The sequence below is a fragment of the Nerophis lumbriciformis genome, linkage group LG05, assembly GCF_033978685.3.
Source record: "Nerophis lumbriciformis linkage group LG05, RoL_Nlum_v2.1, whole genome shotgun sequence".
NCBI lineage: Eukaryota > Metazoa > Chordata > Actinopteri > Syngnathiformes > Syngnathidae > Nerophis > Nerophis lumbriciformis.
In genome coordinates, this window is record NC_084552.2 from 26,019,687 (window position 1) to 26,033,583 (window position 13,897).

General features: G+C 40.7%; 1 protein-coding gene across 1 annotated transcript in view; it reads left to right on the plus strand.

Moving 5' to 3' along the window:
- The window catches only part of LOC133605829 (uncharacterized), a 217,909-nt gene that overhangs the window by 12,286 nt on the left and 191,726 nt on the right, over positions 1 to 13,897 (plus strand). Inside the window, exon 2 of the mRNA XM_072913116.1 lies at positions 331 to 422. Within this exon, the coding sequence (XP_072769217.1) occupies positions 331 to 422 (92 nt within the window). The remainder of the gene's footprint in view (positions 1 to 330; positions 423 to 13,897) is intronic.

Genomic DNA, 13,897 nt, shown 5'->3' on the forward strand with positions numbered 1-13,897 from the left:
GGATCCCAGTCGGGCACTATCTTTTAATTAAAAAAATGCAACCTGGATATATCATGATTTTAATCTATGTTTAAAACACTTATATGTTTAAAACACAAAACATATGTATTGAATATGCTTTGGTGTAAATTTTAACTAAATTTTGCTCCACAGTCGTTTTTATAACCTACTTTCTGCCTATGTCTGCAAGAGGTTCGTTTGTTGAGGCGTTTCCTTTAGACTGCAATAGAAATCTTTGATGTACTGCCCTCTCCAGAAATTCGTTTCTGAAAATGTACACCGTTAAATATATATCTTAAAGACAAACGTCACCGCTTCATTTTTTTTCAGACAATTCCAGCTTCATCACCACCTGTTCTGGCTTCCTCATCCTCGCCATCACCTACCCTGCTCACTGCTGTCAAGACTGGAGTGATTCTCTGGTGAGTCGGGGGGACGGTGATGCTGTTGTCTTACATTAGAAGGCTAAGCTAGCTAAACAACAGATCAAGTTAACTATGTTAACATATCATTCACACATTTCTGACCTACTGTTATTACTTGCCATTTCACTGTCTCCTCCATTGCCAAAAATAGTAGTCACCGAGCCCCCCATTAAAAAATCCATCTTTTTGTGAACGTCTGTGGTTGGTGAAGAAGGACTCTTCTTTGCAGACACTAAGAGCAAATCATTCACAGTTGAAGGCACATTGCCACAAATTATAAAGTTAAAAGTAAGGCACTTTTTACGTCAGATGAGGCTGGAAGTTTGTGTAGTGACTTAAAAGCAACCAACAACAAAGCATATTCCCTCATTAGGTTTCATCATGGAAATGTTGTATACCGGGTCCTACATACCAAATTTTCCGGACCAAAGGGGCACTGCCGATGTCTGGTCTATTTTCGATCTTTTTTCATTTATTAGGCCGCACTAAAGGAGTCATATTGTTATTATTTCTTTTCTAAATTGAAAACACTTCCTTGTGGTCTACATCAGTGGTCCCCAACCTTTTTGTAACTGCGGACCGGTCAACACTTGAAAATTTGTCCCACGTACCGGGGGGGAGGGGGAATTAAAAAAAAATATATATATATATATTTTTTTGTCATTAAAAAATACAATCATGCGTGCTTACGGGCTGTATTCCTACAGACTGTATTGATCTATATTGATATATAATGTAGGAACCAGAATATTAATAACAGAAAGAAACAACCCTTTTGTGTGAATGAGCGGTGGTTGGGGACCACTGGTCTACATAACATGTAATGGTGGTTCTTTGGTCAAAATGTTGCATAGATTATGTTTTACAGATCAACTTCAAGCCGCTTTCTGACAGTCGCTTACGGATGCGCCGTTTTGTGGGCGGTCTTTTTTACGTGGCTCACCTTCGGCAGCGTCTTCTCCCCGTCATCTTTGTTGTAGCGGTATAGCGTGCAAGAGCAGGAGTGAAAGAAGTGTCAAAAGATGGAGCTAACTGTTTTAATGACATTCAGACTTTACTTAAGTCAATAACGGAGCAGCATCTCCTCATCCGGAAACAACAACAAGGTGTGTCTCGTGAAAAACCGTCCGACCGAAACTCTCTAATAACTAAAGTTCCTTGGGTGAATAATGTAAACTCACTTCACCGGTATGTTTTAGCGCTTTCATGGCGAATTTACTGACAGATATAAATAAGTAAGAACTTTACACTACATTTTATTTAGAAACGGCAACAGGGGAGGATGAATGTCCCATAACAAGAAGATAGAGAAATAGAAGAAGCTTATTGACTACGGTGTCGACACGGACTACAAAGGCAGCCTCGCGCAATTTTTCAGGATTCATGCAGACCCCAAATACAGATCAGCAGGTACCAGAAGGTAAGAAAGGTTGCTTTTGCATAATATTGCAAAACAAAACGCTAGATAATATGTCTTACCTTATACACACACCATAATAATACTCATATGTTTAATGGGCCGACAATCCATCAAGCGGTGCGGCTTCATAGCTTACCAAAGTCGTAGTAAAACATTTTTTTTACATTTTTAAGCGCCGTGTGTAATGTTCTATATTTTCTACGGAACATATAAAATGTTGGTGTTGTTTACATGAGTCATATTGCCATCACATTGCAGTCTACAAGTATATCTTATGTTTGACTGCCATCTACTGGTCGTACTTGTCATTACGCCGTGTACCAAATAAAATTGTTTCAATGTCGGTAAGCAAAACCAGAATTATTCCGTACATTAGGCGCACCGGGTTATAAGGCGCACTGTCGAGTTTTGAGAAGAAAAAAAAGATTTTAAGTGCGCCTTGTAGTCCGGAAAATACGTTATACTAAAAATGACTGAGGGGTATGTCATGTCTGCCATCATTCAGGCCTAGTTGTTCTTCACCTTTTTGACAACTCCCTATGCTTGTCTGTGTCCACCCAGGTGTTCCGAATCATTGTTTGTCTTTGTCTGCAAAGGTGTTCCCTATCTTGGGTCATAACGAGCCTTATATAGTATATCTACTTACTCTTCTGCCTTGTGCCAGATCCTTGTACTTTTTGTTACGTCCCAGCATTCTTGTTCCTAATCATCCTCGTTGTCGACCACTGCTCAGTGGCCTTGTGGTTAGATTGTCCGCCCTGAGACTGGGAGGTTGTGAGTTCAAACCCCAGCCGAGTCATACCAAAGACTATAAAATGGGACCCAATACCTCCCTGCTTGGCAATCAGCATCAAGGGTTGGAATTGGGGGTTAAATCACCAAATGATTCCCAAGTGTGGCGCATGCTGCTGCTCACTGCTCCCCTCACCTTACAGGGGGTGAACATGGGGATGGGTCAAATGCAGAGGACAAATTTCACCACACCCAGTGTGTGTGTGACAATCATTGGAACTTTAACTTTAACTTTGCTTTATTGTGGACCGACCTTACTTCATACTTGCCAACCTTGAGACCTCCGATTTCGTGTGGTGGGGGGTGGAGGGTGGGGGCCGCGGTCGGGGGTGGGGGGCGTGGTCGGGGGCGTGGTTAAGAGGGGAGGAGTATATTGAAAGCTAGAATTCACCAAGTCAAGTATTTCATACATATATACAGAGGTGGGTAGAGTAGCCAGAAATTGTACTCAAGTAAGAGTACTGTTACTTTAGAGATTTATTACTCAAGTAAAAGTAATGAGTAGTCACCCAAATATTTACTTGAGTAAAAGTAAAAAGTATGTTGTGAAAAAACTACTCAAGTACTGAGTAACTGATGAGTAACATACACACACATATCATATATATATATATATATATATATATATATATATATATATATATATATATATATATATATATATATACACATACATTTATATATACAGTATATCATTTATATTTATTTATTTTTCCGTTTTTGTTTACATGTTAAAGGTGTTTTAATGAATATACATGCATGTTTAACACATATAGATTCCTTTCTTTCATGTTGACAAGAATATAAGTTGGTGTATTACCTGATTCTGATGACTTGCATTGATTGGAATCAGACAGCAGTGCTTAACGTCCACGTTTTCAAATGCAGGAGAAAAAAAGTTCCTCCTTTCTGTCTAATACCACATGAAAGTGGTTGGTTTTTGGTATCTTATTTGTCCAGCTTCCATATTCGTTTTCACACACTTTACAAGAAATACATTGGCGGCAAATTCCGTAGCTTGCTAGCTTGTTTGCGCTGGCTTTCGGAGACTCTTGTTTTGAAAGCGCAGGCGCGATGGAGCGGCACTTTTATTGTGAAGACAGGAACTCTGCAGTCAGTCTTTAGGCTTGTGACGGGATGTACGTTTGAAATAAAAAAGTGTCTTTTTTCCTTCACACTTTTGATTGATTGGTTGAAACTTGTATTAGTAGATTGCACAGTACAGTACATATTCCGTACAATTGACCACTAAATGGTAACACCCCAATAAGTTTTTCAACTTGTTTAAGTCAGGTCATGTGACCGCCTGGCTCTGTTTGATTGGTCCAACGTCACCAGTGACTGCATCTGATTGGTGGAACAGAGTCAAACGTCACTAGTGACTGCATTTTATTGGTGGAACGGAGTGAAACGTCACCAGTAACGCAGGCACTTTGAAGGTCTGTCTGACAGACCAAAACAAACAAAGCGTGCATTAACAGATCGATAAAAATTAGTAGCGAGTAGCGAGCTGAATGTAGATAAAAGTAGCGGAGTAAAAGTAGCGTTTCTTCTCTATAAATATACTCAAGTAAAAGTAAAAGTAAGTTGCATTAAAACTACTCTTAGAAGTACAATTTATCCCAAAAGTTACTCAAGTAGATGTAACGGAGTAAATGTAGCGCGTTACTACCCACCTCTGAATATATATATATATATATATATATATCCTGAAAATATGCAAAGAAAACTGTGTTTAGATAATTGATACTTCAAACTTGCATAAATAAATCTTAAGGAATATAACATAACTTGGCTTCTGAGAGCTTCAAAATGTAATGAATAAAATGCTAAAGTTGTTGATAAACAAGCAATTATTTTAATAATTAATATGGTCATTTTAAATGAATTATTATGATAATTCAAAATTAATTATTTCAAATATTTTTATTTTTATTCTATGGCTCGATGTAATAAGGAGCCAGAAAAAATACAAATAAAAATACAATTAATTTTGATGTTTTTAGCAAATATATAAAAAAATGTATTTAGTTGTTTTTTTTTTTAAATTGATAAATATATTTATTTTTAGGTAAGATAAACATAATAATACAATTTGTCTCTAGTCTGGATGATTTAGTTCTTGTCACCCTGTTGTCCTGCCCTCGTGAAAAAAGGCTGTCCTCACTCAGGTCCGCATGGAGCTGGAGGGGGCGTGGCCTCCAGCTCCGGCTGAAAATCGGGAGATTTTCGGGAGAATATTTGTCCCGGGAGGTTTTCGGGAGAGGCGCTGAATTTCGGGAGTCTCCCGGAAAATTCGGGAGGGTTGGCAAGTATGCCTTACTTTGTAATAAACTCACCTGCATCCTGTCTGCCAACTCCTCCTTTGTGTCCATCCTCTGTCAAGTCCCTGAATGTTAAAATGATGTATTTTTTTGTGGGTACCATAATGGAAAAATGTAATTTGAACTCATATCAAATGAGAAAATGTATTTGATGCAAGCATTTTGATTAATACATTTCAACTTGTATGTCAAGTAGGGATGATGTTTGATAAGAAATTATCGAGTTCGAGACTATTATCGAATCCTCTTATCGAACCGATTCCTTATCGATTCTCTTATCAAGTCCAGATAGGTTGTTGTATATGGAAAAAAAACACACAATATATGGTTTAACAAAAGCTCACTTTTATTATATAAGAAAAAAATTAAATTTAATAAATAAATAAATATTGACTGTTACCGCCCTAAAACAATAAAATGAAATAAATAAATATTGACTGTTGTTACCCAAAGTATATTAAGTGGGATTTTTAAGAAAACCAAATATATACAGTAACACAAAAACAACCTGTCTCTGTGATCACTATATGTGTATAAATAATACTATAGTCCATCCATCCATTTTCTACCGCTTATTCCCTTTGGGGTCGCGGGGGGGCGCTGGAGCCTATCTCAGCTACAGTCGGGCGGAAGTGTTAAATAAAATCAGTCCCTTGGGCACAAAACTGAAAATAATACAGCTCTCCAAAAAGTGCACTTCTGCTGCTTTTTGACATGTTTGCACTTTATTTCTTTATTGAAAGAAAATTCTATGAAGAGAAAAGTTCTTTGCAAATGTGGTTACAATGCTAAAAAATGAAAAGTTAAAGCTAAAAAAATAAATACAATTTATTGAGTTAACATTATTTCTTTATAGGGGGAAAGATGTGATGTTTTGAGCTAGGGAATATAACAACTACACTACCCAGCATGCAACGGTAGTGACGAGCATGCGCGGTAGCCCCGAAAAGTGTTGTTGCATGTCGACACCCGGCAGCTAAGAATGAGGTTATGAGCACGCTGTGAAAGTAAACGTCAAGAACTCAGCCAACACGCCTCGTCTGCATTATTTATAATTAGACAGACAACACATATACAGTGTGATTTTGTTTTGTTTACAAGGAAAGAAAAACAAAAGTTAAAAAAGGGAGATATATGTTCATACTTGCCAACCCTCCCGAATTTTCCGGGAGACTCCCGAAATTCAGCGCCTCTCCCGAAAACCTCCCGGGACAAATATTCTCCCGAAAATCTCCCGATTTTCAGCCGGAGCTGGAGGCCACGCCCCCTCCAGCTCCTGCAGTTGTAAGCAGACATGATTGTATTTCTTTATGCCAAAAAAAAATACATCCAGCCATAGAATTATACATTAAAATAAACATATTTGAAATAATTAATTTTAAATGATCATAATAATTCATTTAAAATGACCATATTTAATTATTAAAATAATTGCTTGTTTATCAACAACTTTAGCATTTTATTCATTACATTTTGAAGCTCTCAGAAGCCAAGTTATGTTATATTCCTTAAGATTTATTTATACATGTTTGAAGTATCAATTATCTAAACAGTTTTCTTTGCATATTTTCAGGATGTAGAGATATATATATATATATATATATATATATATATATATATATATATATATATATATATATATATATATATATATATATATATATATATATAAATACTTGACTTGGTGAATTCTAGCTGTAAATATACTCCTCCCCCCTAACCACACACCCCACCCCCAACCACGCCCCCCCCCCCCACCTCCCGAAATCGGAGGTCTCAAGGTTGGCAAGTATGTATATGTTGTATATATATGTATGTGCTGCGGTTGCTTTAAGAACGTTGCGACAGCTGCCGTAAAGGAGGTGCGTTGCTAGCCTGGTTGCTATGTTTCCGGTTGGTCGTAAAAGTGTACATCATGTTTGTACCCTGCTCAAATCTCTCAGTAAAGTTATTCATTGGATTATACCTTTTGTTTTGAACTTTATTACACCTTGGAGCGCTTTTTCCGGTCCATTGTTTTTCCTGCTTTCGCTATCTGCGCCTAATGACTGAGCTTCGTGACGTCATTTCTTGTGATGTCTCACGGGGCATTTCTGGTCGGGACGGGATTGGTCCCAGGGATTCGAATAAAGAACCAACTCTTTTTCTTTACTATAGTGGTCTCTATAACGGGTACCGGTTCTCAAAAAGGGATTCGAGTCCGAGGACTCGGTTCTTTTCTTATCGAACAACCGGGAAAACCGGTTTCGAGTATCATCCCTAATGTCAAGGCACCACTGTAAATTAAGATGAGTAGAGTAAAACAGCAAAACCCAGACTATTAAAATCTACAACTTTGTGGAAGTTTATTAGTTTTGCACACCTCATCCATGCTGTCTAATGCTAGCAGACAGAGCGTCTGTGTATATTCACGGGTCAATAGTAAAAGCACCATCTGCCCTCACCACTCATCCTGTTGCTCCCATATACACAATAAAATGAAATGTTAATGGATGCTAATGAAATGTCTAATTGTGGATGCGGTGCAACCATGCGGCACTCCCTCTCTCCCTCATTCGGCCTGACTGATCCTCATTTATCGAGGCAAAACCTCTCCGGAGTTTCAGTGCAGTGAAAACAGCGAGAAAGGTAATAATAATAATAAACATTAAAAAACAATAAAACAGCTGGTATTATGCATACGGTTCGAGCGGTGTGTTAACGTGTCAGCTCAGAGGTGACATTCCTTTGTCCCGTTTAAATTGCGGTGGGACATTTCCAGGAGAACGGCGTGACGGCGATCGATTTTTTTTTTTACCTCAGGTGCTCGTCAGAGATGGCCGACGCGGCCTCCTAAAGCTGAGTAAAGCTCAAGGCACGTCTTTATTTGGCAGCCTGTGAGCCAGGAGTGGTCTCAGGCAGCGATTAGCCGGGCCGATCCCATGCTGGTCACTCCTTTTTGCTGCATAAGTGCAGGGGATTTGAAGCTTGTGCGTACCCTTGTAGTCTGAGTGAGCGTGGGAAGGAGCGAGACAAGTTGTAACAGGACAACATGAAGGACGTGTTATTGGAGGAAGTTTATATTTTTCGGTTAAAACGGCGTTACTAATGCAGTTCCTTTTTTCGAAGAACGGGTTATTTGAAAGGGGTCGTTGTGACGATCTGTCACTTCACTTCTGTTTGTGTTTCTTTGTTTTGTGCTTATTTCCTTTCAGCGCTCTTATTTGATTTCCATTTCCTGCATGTCTACTCTGAACGCTCGTTTCCCTCACCTGTCCCTGATTGGCAGCCCGGCACACCTGGTTGCAGTTGCCAATCAGGCTGCTTTTTATGCCTGCCTCGCCTGTTCCTCAGTGCTCGAGGACTTTAATTACAAACCCCGTTTCAATATGAGTTGGGAAATTGTGTTAGATGTAAATATAAACAGAATACAATGAGTCCATGGTTCTCGCCCGGAAAAGGGTGTAGTGCCATCTCCGGGTTGGGGAGGAGACCCTGCCCCAAGTGGAGGAGTTCAAGTACCTCGGAGTCTTGTTCACGAGTGAGGGAAGAGTGGATCGTGAGATCGACAGGCGGATCGGTGCGGCGTCTTCAGTAATGCGGACGCTGTATCGATCCGTTGTGGTGAAGAAGGAGCTGAGCCGGAAGGCAAAGCTCTCAATTTACCGGTCGATCTACGTTCCCATCCTCACCTATGGTCATGAGCTTTGGGTTATGACCGAAAGGACAAGATCACGGGTACAAGCGGCCGAAATGAGTTTCCTCTGCCGGGTGGCGGGGCTCTCCCTTAGAGATAGGGCGAGAAGCTCTGTCATCCGGGGGGAGCTCAAAGTAAAGCCGCTGCTCCTCCACATCGAGAGGAGCCAGATGAGGTGGTTCGGGCATCTGGTCAGGATGCCACCTGATCGCCTCCCTCGGGAGGTGTTTAGGGCACGTCCGACCGGTAGGAGGCCACGGGGAAGACCCAGGACACGTTGGGAAGACTATGTCTCCTGGCTCCTGGGAACGCCTCGGGATCCCCCGGGAAGAGCTGGACGAAATGGCTGGGGAGAGGGAAGTCTGGGCTTCCCTGCTTAGGCTGCTGCCCCCGCGACCCGACCTCGGATAAGCGGAAGAAGATGGATGGATGGATGGATGGACAATGATTTGCAAATCCTTTTCAACCCATATTTAATTGAATGCACTACAAAGACAAGATATTTGATGTTCAAACTCATAAACTTTATTTTTTATTGCAAATGATAATTAACTTAGAATTTCATGGCTGCAACACGTGCCAAAGTAGTTGGGAAAGGGCATGTTCACCACTGTGTTACATCACCTTTTCTTTTAACAACACTCAATAAACGATTGGGAACTGAGGAAACTAATTGTTGAAGCTTTGAAAGTGGAATTCTTTCCCATTCTTGTTTTATGTAGAGCTTCAGTCGTTCAACAGTCCGGGTGCTCATCAAAAACATCCCACATGGCTAAATGGGGCTACTGCGCATGCTCTTCACTACTGTGGCATGCTGGGTAATGGAGTTGTTTGTGTTACCTAGCTCATAACATCACAATATATATCTGCCTAAGGCCAGCTAGGAGGCCTTACTGACAACAACTTGTGATGTGATTGGCTATCGCAACTGTCTGTCAGCTGTTTGTGTCCGTTCACTTACAGTGCACAGACGCCCGCATTGTTGATTCTGAAGGCCTTGGGCAGATTTGGTACAGCATGGCAACATAAGCTAGCTGAATTCTGATTGGATAAAAACTCTATATAACCTAAAAACAACAGCGCTGGAAGGAGCATAACACGACATGAAGAGAATATGAATACTTTTAAATATTTAGGGAAAGTAAATAAAAAATTACTTTTATCTTGAATTATGATCATGATTTCTGGTTATGTTAGGCCAGCAGAGAAGGCCTTGCTGGCCCTGACAGCACACCACTGGTTAAAAGAGACTCTACAAAACGACGTAAATGAGGTACAAAGCAATGTGAACAATTTCCATGTATAGATTATCAATGTTGAGAAAACGATTTTGCAAGTCTCCAAGAACAGAATATCAGAGAGAGAAAATAATATTGTGATGATATGATGGAAATGAGAAAGTTCCAAGAAGACGACACAGCATTAAAACAGGAGATGGAGAAGCTGAAAGAGGAGAATGCAACATTGCGCCAACAGTCGAATGCCAAGCAGCAAGACAACAACCATTGGGACAACAGCAGACAACAACCATTGGGACAACAGCAGTGCTGTGGAGAACATTAAAATGGAGATAGAAGCATAATGCCAACACTTGCTACTAAATAACACTTATTTGAAGAACTTCAGGGAGGAGATGGCTGCATTGAGACAACAGCTCAATGCCAGACAACAAGATAACACCAATCTGGGGGAAATCAGTGTTTTGGAATACATCAAAGAGGAAGCGAATCAGTTTAGACGACTGAACGACATCATCATTGCAGGGCTACATATCAATCCACGATCCTATGCAAGGGCAGTTTACAACAGAGGAGAACCAGACGACATGGACGCTCCTTCAACGGAGCAACGAGTAGTCAACTTTCTGCAATCAAAAGGAATTTATGTGGATATTAAAGGGGAACATTATCACCAGACCTATGTAAGCGTCAATATATACCTTGATGTTGCAGAAAAAAGACCATATATATTTTTTAACCGATTTCCGAACTCTAAATGGGTGATTTTGGCGAATTAAACGCCTTTCTATTATTCAGCGATGACATCACGTTGTGACGTCACATCGGAAAGCAATCCACCATTTTCTCATACACATTACAAACACCGAGTCAAATCAGCTCTGTTATTTTCCGTTTTTTTCGACTGTTTTCCGTACCTTGGAGACATCATGCTTCGTCGGTGTCTTGTCGGAGGGTGTAACAACACAAACAGGGACGGATTCAAGTTGCACCAGTGGCCCAAAGATGCGAAAGTGGCAAGAAATCGGACGTTTGTTCCGCACACTTTACCGACGAAAGCTATGCTACGACAGAGATGGCAAGAATGTGTGGATATCCTGCGACACTCAAAGCAGATGCATTTCCAACTGGACTGGACAGATCAGCTTTCAGGAAAAGAGAGCGGATGAGGGTATGTCTACAGAATATATTAATTGATGAAAACTGGGCTGTCTGCACTCTCAAAGTGCATGTTGTTGCCAAATGTATTTCATATGCTGTAAACCTAGTTCATAGTTGTTAGTTTCCTTTAATGCCAAACAAACACATACCAATCGTTGGTTAGAAGGCGATCGCCGAATTCGTCCTCGCTTTCTCCCGTGTCGCTGGCTGTCGTGTCGTTTTTGTCGGTTTCGCTTGCATACGGTTCAAACCGATATGGCTCAATAGCTTCAGTTTCTTCTTCAATTTCGTTTTCGCTACCTGCCTCCACACCTGCCTCCGTTTCAATACATGCATAATCTGTTGAATCGCTTAAGCCACTGAAATCCGAGTCTGAATCCGAGCTAATGTCGCTATTCCTTGCTGTTCTTTCCGCCATGTTTGTTTGTATTGGCATTACTGTGTGACGTCACAGGAAAATGGACGGGTGTATATAACGATGGTTAAAATCAGGCACTTTGAAGCTTATTTTAGGGATATTGCGTGATGGGTAAAATTTTGAAAAAAACTTCGAAAAATAAAATAAGCCACTGGGAACTGATTTTGAATGGTTTTAACCCTTCTGAAATTGTGATAATGTTCCCCTTTAACACCCTTGATGCGTGCATTTCACTGAATAGAAGAGGCAACAACACCATGCCAGTCACCGTCATTAAGCTCGCCAACAGGAAATTCTAAATGGCATTGCTGATGCTGGGAAAAAAGCTGAAGGACATAAATGTGTACATGAATGAGCACCTCACTAAACGCAATGCTGAAATCGCCAAGAAAACACGCGACTTGAGGAAACGGGGGAAAATTCAGGGAACTTGGAACGCCAACTGCAAAATCCCAGACATCAAGGATTTTGACGAATGTTGAAACTCCCAGAGCAACCAAACCAACAAGGAGTCTGATGAAAAACAAACATTGACATTCAACTCTATATAACGCTTCAAGGGATTACCGAAAAGAAGATCTGTACTCAAGTGCAAATTTGTCTACACTTATAGAAATTCAGAAAGCAACACAAAAGAATGCTGAACAGGAAAGTATGGAACTGAAAACCTTCAGCAGCATAGATCACAATAGTCCGGAATTATATAAAACTATAGATCCAGATAGAAATGTTCTCTTTCATACCAGGAATAATTGTTTGTTATTATACAGACAAACAATATAACGAAAACTTTAAAATCAACAACAAACCGTCGAGTATTCACTTAAACGGCAGAAGTTGGTATACAAACTACAACAGCGTGAAGTGTTTTTTTGGAAAAATTCAACAAACCCTTCAAAGTGATGGCAACCTCAGAAACATGGATGGATGCAAAAAAAATGTTTTATTTTGACCTGGAAGGATATGAACTTAATTATGTCAATGGAGCCAACAAGAACAGAAGGGAAGTAGCTGTGCACGTGATGAAGAACTTAAACTACGAAGTGGTAAAAAATATGTCATTAGCTATTGATGATATCTTAGAATGTCTAACCATTGAAATATGTCATGAAAACAATATATTTGTAACATATTAATCAGCTGCATATATAGATCACCTAAGTCAAACATTGATATGTTGAATCAGAATCAGAATCAGAATAGTTTTTATTGCCATTGTTTGAGAACAGGTTCACAAACTAGGAATTTTTCTTGGTGCAATCGTGCAACATAAAACACATATAACACATATTTGGTAATAAAAAGAGCTGTAACTGTTCGCTGCCAGACACTCTTATGGACTTCCGGTTCCGGTTCACCGTGCGTGACTGCTCGCTGTTTTGAAAAAGCTAAGTATCGTTCTATTTGTGTGCTTTTAATTGTTCTGCAGCTTTCTTTATTACTTTCTCAACATATTTAGTGGTACTATTTAACTTGCAAATCACCCGATCTCTGTCTCACCACCCCTCCCGCAGCTAGCTAGCAGCTAGCTGCTAAGCTAACGAAGCTAGCGCGGAGAAAGGCGGCGCCGGTCGTTGGTCGGAAGGAAGTGGCTCCCCGCACACCGTGACCACGACTTCTCGGAAGACAGCAAGAACTTCACTCGGTGACAGAAAACACCGTGAGTATGGCTTCCTGCGCGTCTTGCACCTTACTCACGGAGAGGCTGGCTCTGCTAGAGGGCCGTGTCCGCCAGTTAGAGCAGAGTAATCTCGTAACTTTAGATGTTGCGGACACATCTGCTAGCGTTAGCTGTAGCGAGCTAACTAGCCCAGCCTGTAGTAGTCCTAAGCGGCCTACAAGCTACGGTGTACCGGTTGAGACGCATAATAGATTTAGCTCTTTAGCTAGTCCTACACCCCAGTCTACCGGGCACCACACCTTAGTCATAGGGGACTCCATCACCCAAAACATAAAGCTTAGCAAACCAGCCACAATTAAGTGTATCCCTGGAGCCAGAGCACCTGACATAGAAGCTAATCTTAGGGAGCTAACTCGCAACAGGCCTAGTAAACACGTACGACAGGCTAATCGCACCACTAGTTATGCGAATATAGTTGTACACGTTGGCTCCAATGACACTAGAGTGAGACAGTCAGAGATTACAAAGAGAAACATAGCCAGGACTTGTGATCTCGCTAGACAGATGTCCAGGCATCGAGAAATTGTCTCTGGCCCCCTGCCTGCGAGAGGCAATGATGAGAGATATAGCAGATTAGTCTCGCTTAACAAGTGGCTGGCTAGCTTCTGTAGACAACAGGGACTAACGTTTATTGATAATTGGCCCTCTTTCTGGGGCAAACCAGGGTTGCTGATGAGAGACGGCCTTCACCCTAACCAGGAAGGCGCCATCATCCTGCCTAAAAACATAGACTACTGTTTAAGTCACATTTGACTAACTACA